At 30.2% G+C, this 23,204-nt stretch overlaps 2 protein-coding genes across 2 annotated transcripts; both read right to left on the reverse strand.

The window, feature by feature from the left end:
* Positions 1 to 220: 220 nt before the first annotated feature.
* On the reverse strand, positions 221 to 6,894 carry LOC106798137 (protein DETOXIFICATION 53). Its single transcript, XM_026128046.2, has 2 exons — positions 6,321 to 6,894; positions 221 to 1,876 (listed from the first exon to the last, which is right to left on the reverse strand). Exons 1-2 carry the CDS (start codon positions 6,534 to 6,536, stop codon positions 473 to 475), a joined length of 1,620 nt encoding a protein of 539 aa, XP_025983831.2. The 5' UTR covers positions 6,537 to 6,894; the 3' UTR covers positions 221 to 472.
* Positions 6,895 to 14,732: 7,838 nt separating this feature from the next.
* Positions 14,733 to 23,045, reverse strand: LOC121174539 (uncharacterized). Its single transcript, XM_041013889.1, has 3 exons — positions 22,990 to 23,045; positions 15,349 to 15,613; positions 14,733 to 14,786 (listed from the first exon to the last, which is right to left on the reverse strand). Exons 1-3 carry the CDS (start codon positions 23,043 to 23,045, stop codon positions 14,733 to 14,735), a joined length of 375 nt encoding a protein of 124 aa, XP_040869823.1.
* Between the last annotated feature and the right edge of the window lie 159 nt (positions 23,046 to 23,204).

A 23,204-nucleotide genomic window follows, 5' to 3' on the forward strand; every position in this document is an offset into this window, starting at 1 on the left:
TTTATGATCATAGAAATTGATCAATTTAATTTTTTGTTACTATATATATGTATGTGGTGTCTCATTATTATTCAATATTTTTAACATTAATCACGTTGAAGCGTCTCTGTCTATGTGATGATGTTTCATGTTCGTGTCGGAAATCCATGGTCATAGATTACAAGAAACACGATTTATGTAAGCTAGTCACAACAAATATTATGATGTCTGGCATGGATACTTCTTTGAACACTGTCCAAAAATTTGATTAATTGTACGTGGACCATGCCACTAAGCAATTTTTCGTATCATCTATGGCATATTGCTAACTAAATAAAGCTTTGATTGTGAATGAGTTGTTCACAATGCACAAGCTTTTTTTCTTTTGTACATCCTAATAATGAATCAACAATAAATGGTTACTGAAATGAACAATATATGGTTAATCAATTAACTAACACTGCGCAAAAAAAAAAATGAATTTGTAAAAATCTCATTGATCAGAACCAAGCAACCCACTTTCCTCATCATTTTTATTTTCCTGCTCTGTTGCTTTCTGAGCTAGCTCCAAAGCCCTCTTACATTGTTGCCCCCAATCTGTTTGAATCAATGTGTAAACCATCATACAAAGACATGAAGCCTGTGCAGCCACCATTCCAGACCACAAACCCACCAATTCATACTTGTATATGAATGTAGCAAAAACAGAAACTGGCAATCCAACTAGATAAAATGCACACAAGTTTATTCTTGCACCCAAATAAGGCCTAGCAGTGCCTGACAAAATCCCACATGAAACTGTTTGGGGCCAATTGCTAACCTCACACAACCCTAGAATGGGAAGTATGGTGGTGACCAACTCAATAATTTGTGTCTCATTAGTGAAAAGTTTACCCCATGATTTCCTCACAAAAAACAGCAAAATGAAGGCAGTGATCCCCAAGGTGAATGCTGTGAAAAACCCTATCATGGCTGTGCTTTGGGCCTTGGATGCTTGCCCTGCACCTAGTGAGTGACCAATTCTTGTTGTCAATGCTATGCTTAGTGAAAATGGGAACACATACAAGAACCCTAGTGTTTGAATGAGGATCCCCATGGTAGCAACTGTGGCTTGTGGATTGCTCAGCAAGCCGCACAGAAATAACATTATCTCATACCACCACCACTCCAAGCACACTGAGATGCAACTAGGCAATGCCAAACTCAGCAGTGGTTTCCATCCATGAAAGGCTGAGAGAAGTGTAGCACCTTGCCAAGGCTTAAGTGGTTTCTTTGAGAACAAAATATATAGCAACAAACCCAAAGTCATGTTTATTGAGTTCAAACCAGTGGCTAATGCAATACCCTTTACCCCCAAGTTTAAGTATGTGGCCAAGAAATAGTTAATAGGAAGGTGCAAGAGTGCTGCACAAGAAGCAGCTATAGTAACTGGGGTGGTTAAGCCTTGAGTTCTAAGGAAAGACCTCAATGGATTAAGATGAGCCTGAGCTAGCAACTCTGGAATAGAGAAGACCATGTAAACTTGGGCAACTTTTGTGACTTCAGGGTCTTGACCTAGCATTTGAAGGATTGGTTCCATGTTTAGCCATAAAACTGAAATTGGTATGGCAACAAGTAGGAGGAGACATAGAGTTCTGAGAAAGGTTTGGTTGAGAACTGACCATCTCTTTGCACCATATGCTTGGCAACAAATTGGGTCCATTCCCATAGTGAGGCCTTTGAGGACTGAATTTGCAGTGATGTTGGCAAATCCAAGTGCTAGTGAGCCTCCTGCTAGCTCTACTTTCCCTTGCCGACCCAAGAACAACATGGACACAGCAGATCGAGAGTACATCATTAGGCTAGTCATTATTATGGGGCATGCAACCTTTGCAAGAGATTGCAACTCTTCTTTCAACTGCATACAAATTGCATTTTTCATATTAGCCAAGTTAACATACATATTTTGTGGAGATTTCAGTGATCGGAGAATGACGAAGGAATTTCTCCAACTGATATTTTTATCAAAACTAACAAATTATCATTTTTTCATAAAAAATTATATTTTGTTACCATAGAATAATGAGATCTTTCAAATTAGAACCAATTTTTACAACCCCAATTTCTATTTTGCAAGTATGAACGCATTTTTTTAATCAATGTTTAATTAATAATTTTTTTGTTTGTTAAATAAAAAATAAAAAGATTATCCCTTAAAAAATAAGACAAAAACTAAAATAATCAATTCAATCTATTCCTTTATAAGATTGGATTGAATTGTTTCATATTTAATATTTTTCACAAATGGATCAAATCAAATTAGAAACACAAAATAACACTCATAAAACCCTTAAAAGAATACTTGAATTAGAAAATGCACGTCAACTTATGGAAAATGCTGATAAAAAAATATCGATACACTTTAACACGTCAAAACTTGTAAAATATCAAAACAAGGTTCAGATGAGATCCGTCTCTCCCCGATTTTTATTCATAAAGAAAAAAGTTTGTTTTACATAATTTCTTTAACAGCACTGTAAAATGTCAAATCACCTGACAGAGAAAGAAAAAGGGGTTAATTTTTATTTTTTTTTGTTCAGAAGTGTAAAGACGTTTTAAAAGAATTGATAAAATAATGAGTAGAAAAGAAAAAAAGTTGGAACATCGAAGCTTGTAAATTGTTCAATTTAATTAGTCAGGTTCCTAGCAAGAAAAGCATAGGCAAGTGGTTGAAAAGAAAAGTTACTGCCATAATTCTGTTGGTGTATAAAATATGAAGGTGTTATATATTAATGGTGTAGCTGGAAAAAGGAAGCTAAAAAAAAGGTGAAAAAATGACAAAATGTAAAAATGCTTCCAGATCTAACAGACATAGGGTCTAGTTTAGGACAAGCCGCCAACAGAAACTGCGGTATTATGATTATGATCATGTCTCACAGACGTGCGCATATAGTTTAGGTTATTATGAAGAAAAAAATATTTTTTTATTAATGTTTTGAAAAAGCTTTTGAAAACATAATATTGTTTTTAAAAAATAATCTATATATTCTATACCACGAGGTTCTGCATATTTTATATAAAATTTTAGGGTAGAAATATTTGAACACTCATCAATAAGAAATATCTTCTCTATTTTTGTTACCTTTTACACCAAAGAATGTCCAAGAATTATTTACCAAAATTCTACTAAACAATGAATTATGCTTTATAGACGTAGTAATGTTGAACATCACGGTTATATTCATAATTCATTTAGCACAAAATCAAGATATTCTTAATTATGTAGTAAAAAAATTATTAATTATATGTATATCAGCGATTAGCAGTTCCATGAATGATTTTCGAATCTCACTTGATAGTCGATACCAAATTTTGTGCTATGTTATGATAAAGGTAAAATAATAATAATGATAATAATAATAATAATAATAATAATAATAATAATAATAATAATAATAATAATTACGACACGACACTGAAAAGTGCCATGCAATATGGCAAAAAAGGATTTGTGGTGTGAAACAGACACAAGTGATTTCTAAGAGACAGAGCCTCCATATTTTCGGTCTCGATTCATCTGGATGAAGCAGAAGAATACAAATTATATCATATTGACCCCAGACACATTTGCAATTACTCAGGATCAAACAATGATGATGAGCAAGAGAGGAGGTGCGTGGCCATAATAACCTAAGGCATGGTAACATATTTCAGATTTTCAGTTCCCATATATCACTGACTAGCCTCAAGCAAGATTAATTAATTAGTATAGATTGTTGAAATATATGACATGAGAAGAAAGCCAAGATAGATTATATTCCAGTTCTACTTGAAAACTATCATGTTCTTCTTAGTATAGCAGGGACAAAACTGCAACGTAAGTAGCAAAGTACGTGTTCATACATATCCTGAAATGAAAATTTTCCTATTAAATAAATTCTTTTGTTTATCCAAAAAAATATATCTCAGGAAGAAATTTCTTTATGTCGAGTATTTTTACCGTCAAAATCTTAAAGTATATAATGATATGTCAATGGTTTTTCAACATTAGATAAATTTTGTTAAATGTATATTGAGAAATTAAAAAAACACATTAAACAGTATGCCATTGTTAAATTTGAAAATTAAAAAATATATAAAGAATTTTATTTGTCTTTTGTGTTTAGATTTTTGGTACTTTCATAATTCTGTCCTACTCGATTTTTTTGTTAACCGGAAAAGAATACGCGTATATGGAGTAGTAAAGAAATTATTTTTTATGAATTATTTTAAAATAATTATTTTAAAAGTAAATTAATTTATCACATATATTAAATTATGATTGAATAATTGCGTAAACTTTTTTACATGGTTAGTGCTTAATTCTTTTTATGATATTATATTCTTGCTAACATCAATTATATTCTTGTAGAGCTGTAGTGTATTTCATTCAAAAAGCTGAATCCCTATAACCCTTTCAAACAATCCTTGAGATTCCTTAACCATTCAGAAAAAGAGTAAGAGAAATTCTTTATGCTATTAGACAATGAAATCCAATATCTATACTTAACCAAAGTCAAGAACACAATCAAAGGTTATGTACAGAGAATTACGCAATTTTTGCTACAAGTGACTAGTAGTATTACAAACAAAATGAATTGGTCGTCATATTGTTGAACAATGACCATGCATATGTAAATGTAGCACAAACTTACTTACAAAGCAAGTGCTTGATTGTTTATTCTTTGTTTTCAGTATGAACAATTAATCTAATATTTTAGGGCAAGAACTATTGTGAATTTGTACGTACATCATCAACTATTGTGAATTTGTACCATTTTTAAGTGAAAGATTAGGAAAGAAAGCAAATAAAGCATCAAACGACCTATGTTTTTTATTTAGGGTTTAGATATATGGTATTTAAAAGAGTTTATTTATATTTATAAAAGTGATTTATAATATCCTTATAAATTTTTACTAAGCCCATTTATCTACATATTGTAAAGAAAAATTGTCAAGTTTTAATTTATTATAATGATTTTATAATTTAACTTATTATTTATTTGATAAAAATTTATTAAATAAATAGTTACTATTTAAACTACAGATCTATATTCCACTTTAACGAGAAGAGAAATCAATGATTAAGTTACAAGAAAAAAGAAAAAAAAAGAGGGTCACCCACGTGTGCATGCCTCAATTATTAGCACAATAGATTTAAATTGACAAGCAAGCAATTTATGTCTGTACTCTATACTGTAGATAAAGGTTAGATGGGTTATTTAAAAGATCAATTTAGTATTGATAATAGAAGGTTTCAGCATCCAGAATAATGGAAAATTCCCTACATGATGGAATAATGAAGCTTAAAATACCTTACATAAAAGGGTCACTTAAGATATGGTCAACACTATTTCTTATTTAAGTCATCAAAAGATAATATTTTCTTTTAATATATTGTGTAATTTATTTTATAGAATTTAAATGTCTTCATATACGTCTAAATGAATTTAAAAATATCTTTTAAATATAATTCAATGACAATTTTTTAACAAATTCTAAAGAAACATTAACTAATACTCACTTTGATTTGTGCCTAAACTAAAGGGATTAAAAAGATTTAATTTAAATTAAACTAAAAAGAAGTATGTGCTTAATTAACTTATTTTGAGCTGTTCAAAATTTTTTGTTACAAAATTTTCTGATTTCTTCTTGAAAAGCTGTTCTTTCCAAAAAAAAAAAAAAACTACATTTTTTTCCAACATATTTTCGATTGCCTAACTGAAACTGCCGCTTATCACTATAATAAAATGACAAAAAGCTCAAACCAATTAAAGAAATACTTGCTCCAAGAAAATTGTCTGCATAGATGTCTCGGCGTTTTCCTCCTTTCACGTGAACATAATCTTTATTAGTTTGCATCATATCATTTGTTTTTTACTTCACAATACAATTATACAATATCAATATAGTTTCTTAAAACTTTCCTTCCTACCATCAAGTATGAGAATGAGAATAACTATCACTATTAAAAAAAAAAGGCCTTAAGTGTGAATATAACCAATGTCAATTTGGACGATGTCAAATGCATATTTGGTAGTGTATATTTGGATACCTTAATTGAGTAAATATTTTGCTAATATTAATTATTATTTTGTATTTCTCTCTTTCTTATTACGCTATATTTCCTGTATATTTACAACTTCTACCTCTGTTTTGAATGTTTATTTCATGGAGTGTTCATACATCATTTTCATTTGTATGATGAGGTTTTCAAATATATTTATACTAACTTTCACCTTTTAAAGCAAAAAGAAGTTAGAAAAACAGCAAGATAGAAAAGGTTTGAAGAACAAAAGAACAGTGAGAGGGATTATACCAACCTCAGAAGCAGAAAGGGTAGGGAGATTAAGGGCAGTGAGATGATGGTGTATGCCTTGAAGAAGCCCTTGAACAAATGTGCCACAGTTGCAAGCTCTTTCTTCTCCACCACCTTCCAATTCTATGGTTCTCATTCTATCCTCATAGTCTCCTCCTCCAACCTTTGAAATCACAGGATCACCATTTATATCTCCTCGAGATTCAGCACCAGTGCACATGTTTATCTAAAGTACAAATTTGAAAACCAATGCATACATATAAATATAATTAAACACTTCAGAGACAAACACATTGATCCTTTCCTCCCCCCAAGAGACGAAGGGAAAAAAATAAAAAAATAAACTAATATGGTCTTAAAAGTGGTGATGAGAAGGAAAAAAAATTATCAACTTGGATTTTAAATGATTGAGTAGATATAATTAAAACTTAGGTTAAAAAAAAAATGTTGATCAGACCTTGGTATGGTATCTCAAGAAAGATGAGTGTACTGTGTCACTGAAGAATGTCGTAGTTAAGGTTTGCGACTCTCCTTAAGTGTAACTGCAAAAGAACATGGATACTGGCACAGAGGCGTTTTGGGACTTGGAAAACAGTTGTAGAACCTTACACTTTTCCAACTTAATTAAATCAGAGACATTCTCTCTACCTTTGTGCTTTCTTTTTATACTTGTACCTAATGTTTGTAGTTGCTTAAAATAATAGCCACTCCACATGCTTCATATCCAACACCTTTTTTTCTTATTTCACTCCCTAGCAGTTATAAGTATTGATTAAATGTTGGTCCCCAAGAGATTTGAAATATTTTCATTTCTAAAAGATGAAAAGCTTACTATATATTTAGTGCATTTTTTCATTTTTAAGATATATATATATATATATATGTAGTAGTAGTAGTAGTAGTATTTTCATATTTTAGGGAGTGATGTAATGTAACTAGCACCAAATTTTCAGGAATTGGAATGATGATTCCCTCCATTAATAAAAGTATATGAAATATTAATAATATAGCCTTGGACACGTTTATTTTAGCTCGATCTTTATAATTATTGACTGAGTTTTAAATAAATCTGACTCGACAAAGATGAACTTGAGTGATTTTATTTAATTTTGTTAGTCATCATGACTTTTTTTTATCACTGTACAAAAATTTAATGTATCAGGGACAAAATTTAATTTCTTTTTCTTCATCAATACCAGCGTCACAAAAAAATTTAGTGACAAATTTTTAAAATTATTTTTTTTCTCCATAAACATTTTTAATGTAAACTATACATTTTAGGTACAATGATGAAGAGTATATTGTAAATTTTAATTATCATACTTCCTATATCTACCTCAATTACTCGAAGCCAACTCATATACAATAATTTTTTAAAGCAAAAGGCAAGTCTTAAAATTTGTGCCTCAAAATGAAAAGTGATAAAAAAATGTTGCAAATGAACACAATATATATGAAATTTAAGAAAAAGATGTACTTGAAGTAGCATTACTGTGTGTATCATTAGGTTGTTTTCAATATTTTGCGTCAACTTGGCAAAAGTGTGGTACTATACACAATGTTCATACGTGCTCTTTTGCCAGATAAAAGGGATTATGTTTGGTCAGACACTAATCACATGTTAACTTGAACTGTTGAACAGCATATAATAGCAGTAGGTTATAAGAAAAAAAAAAAAAAACTTGAACATCCATCATGGTACATGTAGATTCCCACAACCCAGATACTTGTAAACCGTTAAAATGTTTTAAAGGAAACACGTGGAATAATTAATTATGAGGCTATTAGCAGGCGATAATATTAATAGGACAATAACAGCCATCTTGTCACAGAGTGAAAATTAGCACACAAAGACTTCCGTTTTAGTTTAAGTTATTTTTAATTCACCAAAAAAAAAGTTTAAGCTATTTTTTTCCTCTCGTGTTTTCACATCATTTGAACGTAGAATTAGTAATCCAGACTCGGAATAAGTTTGATGTCATATTAACTTTGTTTAAAATTTTCAAATTGATCATGATGATTTGGAGAAAAATGTAAGAGGTCAATTTTTGCTCATATCACAATTTGTAACTCATCAAGTTTTTGTGAGTGACACCCTCTCCATTGGAGACTTGATCGATCCTACGTGGAACTACAAAGGCACTGTCTTGGACAAAAAATGAGGACTATGACACTTTCAGGATTTAATTAATGACCTATGAGGTTTAGAAACCCTAAAACCTTAATAAAAAAGTTTAACTTAAAACAGCCAAACGTTATATTATTATACAACTATTAACAATGGGTTAAGCTTGGTTATAAGAATTAAAATTGATTAAAAAGACATTAGAAGTGATAGTTATAAGGGAGTGTTCTTAACACTTGCAACAAAATAATATGATTTATATATTTTGCATTCAAAACATACTACAACGATAATAAATAAAGAAATTTATAATTATGTACTTGGATAACAATGTTTTTTTTCAATTATGTGAAAACTCTATCTAACAACTTCAAATGTCATTACATGAAACACTAAGGTTTTAACATAGAAAAATTCATTTTTAATCATTTTAAAACTCTTGAATCAGTTTAATTAATGAAAATACATTAACTTTTCTTAATACAAGCGTGTCAGATAAACTTCATCCATAAAATATCCTCAAGTCATAAAACATAAAGATATGTGCGTCCCACAATACTACATCATCAAACATCATAAATAAATCAACAAACAAAACTCAAGGATTTCATTCAGTGAATAAATACAATATAGATCCATGAAGATTTATAAACCTTAAGTTGTTCCCCACTAAGAAAAGGGTCTGATCTCACCCTAAGTCCACCACCAAGTCCACATCAACCACAAGTGACATGCTCCTAAAAGGTTACATCATAATTTGTTCTCGTATCAAATGACACGATCATCACAGTTTCATAGAAAATGCAAGAGTAAACTTATTTTAAAAGAAAACAACATATAAAAGAAATGTAATATCAAGATGTTAAAAAAAGATATAGAAATCCTCCATTTTTTTTAATAGCCAACTAATACAACTTCTTAAGTAACACATTATTCTTAAGTCACAATTATCAATGCACATGTTTAACTATCATGATATGTCATGCTGACTTTTTACTCTTGAAAGATTTCATCTTTTAAGCAATTAACCCAAACACATCCCTTATATAGTTGCACTCTATGATCTGACCATTCGGAGAGACTCGAATTAATCCTTTGAAAGAAGTGTGATTTTATTGAAAATGAATGAGCGTGGGTAGTGGCTTACCTCGTTAAGGCTTGCAAAGACCTTAACCTATCTAGGGATTCGCTTAACCATCCATTCTATAGACCCATTCGATGTTAGCCACGACGATAATCTCCAACACTAGGTTGAGAGTCTTCTTAGCACCCCAACTTATGTGCCTACTTACATATCATGTCATTCATCAATGCATGTATATTATGATCATTCAAATAAATATCAAATGTCATCACAAATTTATTCACCAATCTCAACATCATAGACTCACCATTCATATGTTCATGGCACTCATGAACCCACATATAGTTCAATAAGCATTACAAGACATTACAACACCTTGAATTCTTGCAAACAACTCACCAAAAACTCATATGAATGTGAATCTCATGATCTCAACATAAAGTCAACTCTAATAATAAAATAACATCATCTCAATCGCATCTCCTATCATCATAAATTCATTAAGATATCAAAATAGTTAATTTATGCAAGGAAAACAAACATTAATCACATCCACATCAAAATTGGTCATTGGAATCGAAATGGGCATTGAACTCAAAACTAATCATCGAATACAAAATGGTCACTGAACTCAAAATTATCACTAGACTCAAAATTGATCGTTAGACTCAAAATTGATCACTGGACTCAAAACTGATCATTGGTCTCAAAATGGTCGTTGGACTCAAAATTGATCATCATACTCAAAATAGTAATTGAGCTCAAAATTGATCATTAGATTCAAAATGGATCACTAGACTCAAAACTGATCATCGAATCAAAATGATCACTGGATTCAAAACTAATCATCGGGCTCAAAATGGCCATTGAACTCAAAACTAATTACTGGACTCAAAATGATCACTGGACTCAAAACTGATCATCAAACTCAAAATGGTCACTGGATTGAAAACTGATCATCGGGCTCAAAATGATCATTGAACTCAACATTGATCATTGGACTCAAAATAATCATTGTACTCAAAATGATTACTGGACTTCAAACTGATCATCAGACTCAATGGTTACTGGACTTCAAACTGATCATTAGACTCAAAATGTTTACTAAACTCAAAAATTAATCACTGGACGCAAAATGATCATTGGACATTGGATGTGAAAATGGTCACTAGATGCGAATTATGCAGAATTTCAAAATTTCTATAGAATTTCCTCTCATGGCTTTTAGATCATCCCAAAACAAACTTAAATTCTTTCCCATCAATTTCAAATGCATAAACAACATCAAAACACTTCACAAATAGGAACTTTTAATCAATATTTATAAAATAAATAACAATCCAAAATTTAAAACTCAAAACCTTTAATGCTAAAACTTCCATTTTTTAATAGCGTGGTTCATTTTCTAACAACCTTGAAACCAATTCACAACAACCTAAGCACAAAAAAGGATAAAGCTTCTGTTACCTATCAAACCCAAGATGATGACTCTTTGAAGAAGAAAAGAAAAAAGAATGAGTTTTGGGTCCAAGGGATGAACTTTCCTTCAATCCCACAACAACTGCACTATTCCAGCATCAACCAAAGCCAACCAAAAATAGAATCAAAATCCCTTAAAACCAAGCTTTTCAATGAAAGTTTATGGTTGCTCTAGGGGAAACAGAAATGAACTCAAAGAAAGGAAAATGGGAGATTATCTTACCTAGGGCCAGTCAACAACCATTAAAGGGAGGAAAAATGAGCTTTTTTTTTTTTCAACAACACCAAAGTTCAAAGTTCTATAATGGTGGTTTCTTGGAGAAGAAAGCATTTTGAAGAAAAGTGTGTTTAGAGAGAGAGAGAGTTTGAGCACAAAAGAGGATATATGACTCTTGTAATTTCTCCTTGTCACAACTAAATCTTAGTATACACACCCACCCCTTCAAACCATAAACTATAGACCATCCTTTTAAGCTCAAAACACTAAAACCCACTAACCACATACAATCAAATCACCAAATTTATTAATTCATTCATTCAAGTACTTGAACTAATTTAATTTCTCTTATAATTTAATTAAATCACTTCATCAATCAATTAAAAAAACACAATGTTACACTATACATGTATCTACAGCTAGACCAATCTATGCAATCAACTATCGCTTGTTGAGCTTTTTTAGTTTGACTTTGGTGCATTTGGTTCTTAGAGACTTATATTTATAGTGTTAAAGATATATGAATTTGAGACTTTTCAGAAGAGAGATTTGATTTAACATAATCTCATTTCATTATTTTAATAAGCTTCTTGATTTAAGCAAAGATATTTTCCAAATAAGTATAGACTAATTATGATAACTAATCATCTTATGTGATCCTGATGTGTAGTAATAAAATCTTATTCAATTCTTATTTTTATGGATAACTTCCACATTTAACAAAAGATATTTTTATGTTTATATTAATTATATTTTTGGTGTTAACAAAGAATACAATAATATTCTTTTAAAGTATTTATTTGATTAAATTAAACTCTATAATTTAATTATCAAATAAATCATTTTCTTATGCAAAGATGTAAGCATGTAACAACACTTCTTGATGTCATTTACGGCCTCCTTATTTACACCTTGTTCATCATGCAACTCATTCATAAAATTGGATCAAGCTTTAGAAGCCAAGAAAGAGTTACAATCGAGGAAAGACGAAAATAACATTGTAGCACAATATAAGACCTTAAATGACATACAACACATAAAAACCAATTATAGTTATAAAATAGTTCAAACTCAATTTTTTTCATGTTATGTTGTACGTGTTAACCATGTGTTATTTAGCGATCATAAGTTGGTCTTGCTTTGAGTGTTAAGATGAGAATGGATTCAATATTGAGAATTCATTAAGTGATAGGAATGATGTTGGTGACATGAAAGTGGTATAGATGTTTGCACTTTGACCAAACATTAGCATCTTCCTTATCTTTTATTATTGTCACTATCAACAATTGGTGTAACTTAATGAGTTTTTAATACATTTTGCTTTTAAAAATTAGGTTTAAGTATCCCTTCCAAAATTATTTTTCTTGTTAGTAGATAGGTTTAAGTACCCCTTGTCATCTTAATTATATATTTTGTTTTATTTTTTTTAAAAAAAAAACTTTACCAGCTCAAGTGGTAGCTTGGGAAAAAAAATGAGAAGTCATGGTTTCAATCCCAAATATAAATGAAAATTTACTTATCTTTTTTGCATAGAATCATGGATTTCGCCACAAAAAGAATATAAGAATAAACAAAATTTTAGATTGACTAAAAATAATACCAATATATAAATATAATTTTTTTTATCTTTATAAGTTGATTTTATAAGATTGAGTTAGTTCACACCTTATCTTTTAAGATGGTATCCAAATTTATCCTAGATCCGTTAAAAACATCACCCATCATAATATTTATGTAACAAGCAAAAATTATTGAAAATGATGGAGTGCATTAAAAAAATTCAAATCTCATTTATGTTAGAAATAATATAAAGACAATATATAAGTAAAGAATATTTCTCCTCTTATAATCTAGTTTTAAAATCGCAACACATATTCTATGCAAGAAGTACCAATAAAAGTAACGACACCCTTAAAAGAAGCATAAAGTATGAGTTGTGTCTCTTTCGTAGTCAATGTAGCCCACCCTCATATATAGGTGGCTCCTGCCAGGTATGCATAGCACCCATTCTCCCACTATTACTGGTTCCTGCTGTGTGTGTGTGTGTAATCTAGCTACTTTCCATGCATGCTTTCAGTTTTAGGAAAATAGAATATTTCCACTTCTGCACTTCATTATTCTTCTATAGGTGATACCACATTATATACAAATTAGAGAAAGGACATGATTCTATCAAAAAAAAAAAAAAAGATATGACTTCTATGTTTTTAATATTCTTAAAATTAAACTTTAGACACCTTTCACTGTTGAAGAACCTTTTCGGTCTTCATCAATTGGAATATCAAGAAACTTCAATGATGAATAAGTGTGCGGGTAGGAATTCCATCAAAGTGAAAAGATCAGGAGACAGAAAAAGGTAAAAGTTTGACGTTTATTAGATATATACATCACTTCCATTTCATTTGTTAATTTGTAGCTTGTCAAGACTTCAATTATATGTGGTAGGAAGAAACAAGAAATAATGGGTGGTTGTGCTCTAGGTTCCCTTTTCTCAAGCACTTGCCAAACTAACACTGTAGATGTATTTGCTTAATTTAATTAAGGGAGCAAGACTTCATTCATTGGATTACTTAGACCTTGAAAAGTGGCATGTTAGGTAAGTTCATCAACAAATCTATGTATGCTGCAGCCTCAGCTAGCAGAATAAACATATAGGGGGTGCTTTTATATATTTTGCTTATGATGATTCAATATAACTCAAACCAAGTTTGTCACTACTTAATTATTGTGTCACTGGCATCCACTCGTGCACTTTCTATAGGCTGTGAATTATTATTGAACCACTGAATTTGTGGGGCTCCCTATCACGGATACATTGTCATATCATGTACTGCATATATAATTGGGGATGACTCATAAGAAAATTGGGGGAGGAACATATTATTAACCAATTTTGTTGTACTTTTAATCTCTATAATTTTTTTTTCTATTTCAGCTTTTTTGCAAATAATTTTTATTTAATTTTGGTCCAAATTTTATTAAAATGTTTATTTTAATCAATGCCATCAATAATACTTTCTTATCTAATGATGTAATAAGCCAAATGTCACATCAATGTTAGCACGTGTGTGAAAATTTTAATTTTAATATATTTTTATTATTTATCCAACTTTTTTCTTAAACTAGAGAAACGTTCGTGCTGATTCACATATTCATACTCCTATTTGAGTATTAATAAATGAAAATTATGACTACATGTATATAATTTGATAATTTTGTTTATTGGGATGATAATAATGTTGAAGTATTGATAGAAAAAAGAAAATATTAATTTAAGTATGTATTTGAAACTAACCTCATTGTATTGTAGAATGCTTCTGATAGTGTTGGTGTGATTATCATTAGTAATATGTTGATGTAGTGAATGCGAGGTTGGACAATGAACAAAAATGAATGAATTGATTGCATATGTTAATAAGATGAGTGAGAATATTTAAAAATCCCAAGTAGGAATTTGCTACTATATGCATCAATACTAACCTGAAAAGGGGTGAATTGAAATGAATATGCATTAGTGGGTGTGATTCCATAACAAATTTTGATCATTTGTGTTGTTGTTGATCTCCTGCAATAGTAAAGAAATAAAAGTATTATATCAAATTAAATTGAGAACTGAAGATAATGAAATTGCAATAGAGTGTTGATGTTGAACAAAGTATAAGTAACAGTAAAGTAAAAAAAACGTACTATATTGTAATTATATGATTAGAAATTGATAAATTGAAAATGAAATCAACGAATAATGTTTTGATAGAAAATAAATTTGATTAATGATAATGCATATGTAGAAATAAGAATTTGGGAGCATACCGTGTTTATAAGTTTGGAAATATTTCTTTGTATACTACATTAATGATAGTATCTTTTGGAGTGCCTTGATTATCATGAATAAGAATATGTAGTCCTTTTTTGCTTTGAACTCGTGAAAGTGTAACATATAGCTGGCCATGAGAAAAAATTGGGTTTGACAAATACAATCCTACATGTGCCAACGACTGTCCCTGAGATTTTTTAATGGTCATTGCAAATGAAACCATGAATGGAAAGTGTCTTCTAATTAGTTTGAATGACCATGGAGAATCAGAAGGAGACAAATTCATTCTTGATATGTATGTCCTATGACCTACATTGGGTCCAGTAATAATCTTTGCTTCAACCACATTTGAACCAAGTCTTGTCACAATAAGCCTAGTTTCGTTGCATAACCCATCAACATTGTCCAAATTCCATAGTAGTATGATGGGAGTACCAACCTTGATTTTGAGCTTGTGATTAGGTATTCCTAATGTTTCCAATGAGTTTAGAAATTCAGGTGTTAGTACTCCGAAAGCAGGACTTAGTAGTTCATCAGATTTATCAATACTATCAGCACTACAATTTTCTTTTTCCTCACTGGGAATCAAAGATAGGACATAGTCATTTATTTTGTCAACAACATGTTTCGTAGAGGCTAGAACATCTCTTTTTTGCAAGAAATCTCTGTTGCTATAATTATTTAATAAATCAGGATATGTTGCTTGAACAATTGCCTTGATAGGATCTTGAAAGTCCTTGATAAGAAACTCATCTCCGTTGCTTGAACAATAGTTTGAGGTCATCACAGTTGGTATGGGCAGCAGGATTGGATTTCAATTGCATGGTTTTTGTCAGCTTAAGAATCTGACAATGGTCCCAAATGTATGATGCATTTAGACTTGCATAGAAAATATCAGAGCGATTACCTCTTGGCACAACATATAGTATTTGACGAAAATCACCACAAAAAATAATGACCTTTCCTCCAAAAGATTTATCGTTGTGCATGATGTCTTTTAAGCTCTTGTCAAGTGCCTCAATACTGTACCTGTGACACATTGGAACTTTATCCCAAATTATTAGTTTTGTGATGTGCAACAATTAAGCCAAGTCACTCCCCTAGTGAATGTTGCATGTAGAATTTTGTGTTGCAGGCACTGGGATAACAAACTTGAAATGTATTGTTCTACCCCCGGGCAACAATATTGAAGCAATCACACTTGAAGTCACTGTTAAAACAATCCCACTTGCATGTATTTATTTCTAATTATCTTTTTCTTTTCAATTTTTTAAAATTTTAAGTTTGTCCCTGTTTAAGCGATGTATCGACAATATAGGATTATTGGAGTCATATACTTGGACCAACAATTTATTTATTAAAAAAATGAATGGAAATGACTTATAAACTTTGATAATTTTACTCTTCTCAGCTATAATTGAATAAATGAATATATTGGGCATAAATTATATTGTTATTTAATCACAAAATTATCATATATGATAAATTTATTAATTTTTATAATAATTATTTTATAGGTTATACTAAAAAAAATTATGATTGATTAATAATAGAAAAACTTTGATGAGAAATCAAACTTTTGAATAAACTTTCATATAAAATTTCTTATACGACTTAAATTGTTGTATCTATTATATAAAATTTCTTATACCACTAAAAACTGTTGTATATATTATTATATTATAGTTTGTATGGATAAGGAGGTCATCGCATGGTGGTAGAAGGGCTAGGAAATTAGAAGATCTCGGCAAACTATACTATTTAATATATTTATATATTCTTTTAAGATGAATGAAAATGACTTATAAACTACTTATTGTATCTATCATATAAAATTATTATATTTGGTATTTGAGTTTGAATAAGGAGGTCATCCCCATGGTATATGAATGTCTTGTTAGAAGGTCTCATCAAACTATATTCTTTTACATATATATCTATGTATTCTTTTAAAGTGAATGAAAATGACTTATAAATTTTGATAGTTTTACCCTCTCCAACTATAATTTAATAAATGAATAATATGTACAAATTATATTATTATTTAATCATAAAATTATCATATATGATAAATTTATTAATTTTATAGGAAGTATATTGAAAAAAAATATTAAATTTTATAATAATTATTTTATAAGTTATGTTGACAAATTTTATGATTGATTAATGATATAAAAATGTTTACATAAATTAATCTTTTAAATAAACTTTCATATAAAATTTATAATATTATGAAAATTGATGTATCTATTATTATATTTTAAGACAAAATTAAGCATATTTTTTATTCAATATATTTTAAAAGCAAAAAAGTTGATAGGGTGCAAAGTGTTTGTAAGGAAAAGAGCGTGTGAAGTGGAGAGTGCATAACGATGACGATAGAGAGCAGGCTATGACTATGACTATGGCAGAAGAAGAAAAAAAGAAGCGTCGTAGCAGAAGTAGCATTCAATGCGACAATATAAAAGCTAATGTCTCATCATCATTACTCACATATTTCCAAAAAAAAGTTTTAGTTAGGCAAACCCATACAACATTACCTTACCATATCACTTCTCTCTTTCTCAATAAGTATTTGGTTTAGAAATAGAAATAAAAAAATAAAAGGTTAATTTTTGTATATCAAAACCCTCATTTTATTCCTTGGTCAAGTCAGGTGTCAATAATATAAAATGTTTGTTTTGATCATTTAACCTATCTATACTTTTTATATGTTTAAAATGATGATTTTGCTAGGCTACTCTTCTATATATTTATATACTTTTTATATATTTACTACTATTATATATATATATATATACTAAAAATAAATTTTTGAAAATTTGAATGACTAATTAAAAAAATTTGAAGGAATTTTTAAATATAATTAACAAATTTTAAAAAAAATATTTAAGCCTTAAAAAATTAATCAATACTACTAAAATATATAGCAAAAGAAAATATCTATATCCATATAAATTATATAAAGGAATATAGAGAATATGAAAAAATATAGTCTTCAATATATCCCAACATATTGTTTTTAAATTTTATGAAATAGTGTTGAATTAAAGCGAAAAATTTGTAATTGCTTAAAATAGTTTATTTAAGAGATTTGTTATATATGGTAGTGTTGGATGCAAAACAATGGTGAATGTGAAACAATAATTTGTAATTGAGATGTTTCAAGAATATGCTCAATTTAAATTATGATAGTGAAATGAAATGAAAACGTGGAATGCAAATGAAAAGCTAAGGGTGTGTTTGGTTTGTATTTTTATTTTCTGTTTTTATTTTCTGAAAACTATTTTCATTTTTAAAAGATTACAACTCTAGAAACACGTTTGGTTTGACTTCTTGTTTTCTGTTTTCGTGAAATAAAAATAATACTGATATATTGATTTCTTGTCTTTTTGTATTTTTAGATTTGCTTAAAATTACATTTATTGTCACTACAATTTCATTTTACCCGAAAGGAGGTTTCTGTTTTCAATTGAAAACACTGAAAACGAAATTTTATTGTTTTTATTTTCTGGTTGTTTCCTGTTTTTATTTTCACTGAAAATGTTTTCAGATTTTCAACCAAATACATTTTTATCACCATTTTCTATTTTCAGTGAAAATGAAAACAGAAAATAATCAAACCAACACCCCTAAAAGTTTCAGCCTCCCTTATCCACTCCTTCGTTTCAACCACCCTTATATGAACATCAAACTTTATCCACAGTAGATAAAAATAAAAGTTGATATCAATTAACTATATCTCTCAATTGGTTCTTCAAAGATGAACTTGTCACCAAAATGTACAACCTGCTTACAATACATCACTCCTGCATATGTTATCATTGCATAGGTTATCTTCGATTAAAATTATAAAGTCTGTCTAACCTCAGAATCCTTCTAGAGAGGTATTAGAGCAACAAGTTGTGACTTTGGATTAGGACACTCTCGTGGTTCAAAGTGCAAACATCGTGAAGGTAGACACAATAATTCAGTCTAATCAACATTTGTAAGCTATCCATCTAAGCAAGAGTTTGATAGCATCTGAAGGTTCTTATCTCTAATCAAAGTCAATTCAGATGTTATACTAATATGTGCAGGTTTTTAATCATAAAAAAAAAGATGGATGAGAATAGACACTTACCCATGGCTTCTTGCTACTTGTAGAAAACATCTTGATTCCTTAAATAAAAAACATCAAGAAATCCATTATACCCCAAAAACGAAAATGAAGAAAATTAAAAAAAAAATAGTTGTAACAAATCTGCAATGCGTGAAAGATATCCTATATTGACACATCTGTGAGGAAGGAACTTGAGAATAGTGTAAAATCACATGTTCTTAAATTTATTTGACATATGTAACTATTGGAATAAAGTTTCGAGCATTCATAATGTTACTTTATGCTGAGCATTTTAGTCCTAACAAAATAACACAAAAACTACTCCTACACAAACTCAATGATGAAAAACACTTAATGCCAAATTGCAAATAAAGCCAACACCACCACTACTAAAATTTTCCCTTCATAATAGACTTAATTGAGCACCAACAACATTGAGAAAGAATAATTGCAAGTATACGTATATATTTTTAATTAGTTCATAGAGCTATAAATCATGTAAGAAATTTAGAGTACACTCATAATTTTATAATTTTATTTTTCTTAAATTAAACAAAAGACACATTATCAATATATTTTGACCTTTTTTTATTGTATCATACAATATGTGCAGATTTTTAATCATAAAAAAAAGATGGATGAGAATAGACACTTACCCATGGCTTCTTGTTGCTTGTAGAAAACATCTTGATTCCTTAAATGAAAAACATCAAGAAATCCATTGTACCCCAAAAACGAAAATGAAGAAAATTTAAAAAAAATATATGAAATAGTTGTAACAAATCTACAATGCGTGAGAGATATCCTATATTGACACATCTGCGAGGAAGGAACTTGAGAATAGTGTAAAATCACATGTTCTTAAATTTAAAATAACATGTTCTTAAATTTATTTGACATATGTAACTATTGGAATAAAGTTTCAAGCATTCATAATGTCACTTTATGTTGAGCATTTTAGTCCTAACAAAATAACACAATAACTACTCCTACACAAACTTAATAATGAAAAATACTTAATGCCAAATTGCAAATAAAGCCAACACCACCACTACTCAAATTTTCCCTTCATAACAGACTCAGCTGAGCACCAACAACATTGAGAAAGAATAATTGCAAGTAGAAGTGTATTTTTAATTAGTTCATATAGTTATAAATCATGTAAGTAATTTAGAGTTCACTCATAATTTTATAATTTTATTTTTCTTAAATTAAACAAAAGACACATTATCAATATATTTTGACCTTTTTTTGTATTATACAATATGTGCAGATTTTTAATCATAAAAAAAGATGGATGAGAATAAACATTTAACCATGGCTTCTTGCTTCTTGTAGAAAACATCTTGATTCCTTATATGAAAAACAACAAGAAATCCATTATACCCCAAAAAAGAAAATGACGAAAATTAAAAAAAAAATGAAATAGTTGTAACAAAACTGCAATGCGTGAGAGATATCCTATATCGACACATTTGTGAGGAAGGAACTTAAGAATAGTGTAATTTTTTTTACAGAGAAAATTGTAGCTTTGATGTGTTTATGAACCGCTACTCATGGAGTTAAACTGTAAATTAAAGAAACAAAGAAAAAGGAACATGTATTCATGGAATTTGAGATAAAAATCACAATTTTTGTGTGTTTATGAACCGCTACTCATGGAGTTAAACTGTAAAGTAAATAAACAAAGAAAATGAATCTGTAATCATAGAGTTTTGAGATAAAAATCACAGCTTTGGTGTGTTTATGAACCGCTACTCATGGAGTTAAACTGTAAAGTAAAGAAACAAAGAAAAAGGAACATGTATTCATGGAATTTGAGATAAAAATCACAATTTTTGTGTGTTTATGAACCGCTACTCATGGAGTTAAACTGTAAAGTAAATAAACAAAGAAAATGAATCTGTAATCATAGAGTTTTGAGATAAAAATCACAGCTTTGGTGTGTTTATGAACCGCTACTCATGGAGTTAAACTGTAAAGTAAAGCAACAAAAAAAAACATGTACTCATGGAGTTTGAGATAAAAATTACAGCTTTGGTGTGTTTATGAACCACTACTCATCGAGTTAAACCGTAAAGTAAAGAAACAAAGAAAACAAACCTGCACTCATGGAATTTTGAGATAAAAATCGCAGCTTTGATGTGTTTATGAACAACTACTCATGGAGTTAAACAGTAAAGTAAAGAAACAAAGAAAAGGAACATCTACTCATGGAGTTTGAGATAAAAATAACAGTTTTGGTGTGTTTATGAACCGCTACTCATGGAGTTAATCCGTAAAGTAAAGAAACAAAGAAAAAAAAACATGTACTCATGGAGTTTGATATAAAAATCACAGCTTTGGTGTGTTTATGAACCACTACTCATCGAGTTAAACCGTAAAGTAAAGAAACAAAGAAAACAAACCCTCACTCATGGAGTTTTGAGATAAAAATCACAACTTTGGTGTGTTTATGAACAACTACTCATGGAATTAAATCCTAAAGTAAAGAAACAAAGAAAAGGAACATCTACTCATGGAGTTTGAGATAAAAATCACAATTTTGGTGTGTTTATGAACCGCTACTCATGGAGTTAAACCGTAAAGTAAAGAAACAAAGAAAACGAACCTGTACTCATGGAGCTTTGAGATAAAAATCACAGCTTTAGTGTGTTCTTTCACCTTCTCTGCATACAAAAGTGATTCATAAAAAACGCAAAACATGCAAAAATTAAGCCAATCATACAAAAAATTCACACCGCAACAAAACATTTTGAAAAAACAAAAAACCAAAATAAAATTTAAGTGAAACATACGGATTTAAGCGGCATCGAAAACGTATACAATGACAATACGATGCTAAAGTTCCTATACGAATCATACACAATAGAGGTAAAAAAACGTAGAAGACGGGGATGGAAATGAAAAATTACGAAGGCTTATGTGTATGCAACTACAGTGGAAAATGAAAATGAAAAATGGAGAAAACAGGGAGAAAAAAGAAAACCAATATCGGAAGCTGCTCAAAGACTAGTGGAATACCAAATGGCTATCTAACCCCATAACCCTTCGATGACCCCAGAGCTCATTGGAAATGCAAATACAATGGAAAGCCAATTGGAAATCGAAAAGCAAACAGTCACTTCAACAGTGCAATAAATGTCGTTGGAATGGTAAATGCATCGATAACCGTAGCGACAAGTAAGTAATATGGCCAAAATTAATAAATTAATTATTAATTAATAAATGCATCATGATAACGAAATTTTTGGGTGAGAATTTGGGAGCACCACAGGCCGACACGTTAGCCCTGGCAATGCCAAGTCAACATTGTCAGGACCTTGTTTGTATATTATAGATAGAAAATTTCTTGTTTTTAGCCTTTATCTTCATAATATTCTGTTAAGTGATCCTCAGTACACTTGACCCAACCTATTCAAGAAATGCGATTGAAAGCGTGGCATGTACGTAGGTGGACATAAACTGATAGACATCACTACAATCAATTATTTCCTCGACACAAAATTGAACCTCCCAGACACTGAACTACGCTTCTGATAGCAATGCTAGGCTAGATGAAGATTAGAAAATGGGGAACAGGGCATTAGCTAGCAGCAGTAACAAGCCAAGAAGAGTCATAAGAAAACCCACATACCTGTAGGAGTATGTGTGAGTCGTTGTATAAGAAATCCCAGTAATCTCGTTAGTCCCCTCCCCTGTACAACAAATTGTAAAAGCTTCAGCTAGAATTCCATTTTGTATAAATTCGCAAACAACAAAGAAATAATAAGAAGTCTGAAGTCTGAACTTAGCTCATATTGTAGTTTCTCCATTTTTCTCTAATCCCAGTCCTCTATCAACTGGTCCGACCTGCCACCACCACCACATCCTCCAATCGCCATCGTTACAACCACCACATCCGCCATGCCTGAACACTACACGCGCCAAGTTACCACAGATAAACTCGAAGAGGCTATCAGTCGCCTCAACATTGGCCAAACAAACCTCGACAACAAAATTGAATCAATTCAGACCCTGCTAATCGCAAAATTTGATTCCCTCATCGAGCGATTCTCCGCCATACC

The sequence above is a fragment of the Glycine max genome, chromosome 3, assembly GCF_000004515.6.
Source record: "Glycine max cultivar Williams 82 chromosome 3, Glycine_max_v4.0, whole genome shotgun sequence".
Taxonomy (NCBI): Eukaryota; Viridiplantae; Streptophyta; class Magnoliopsida; order Fabales; family Fabaceae; genus Glycine; species Glycine max.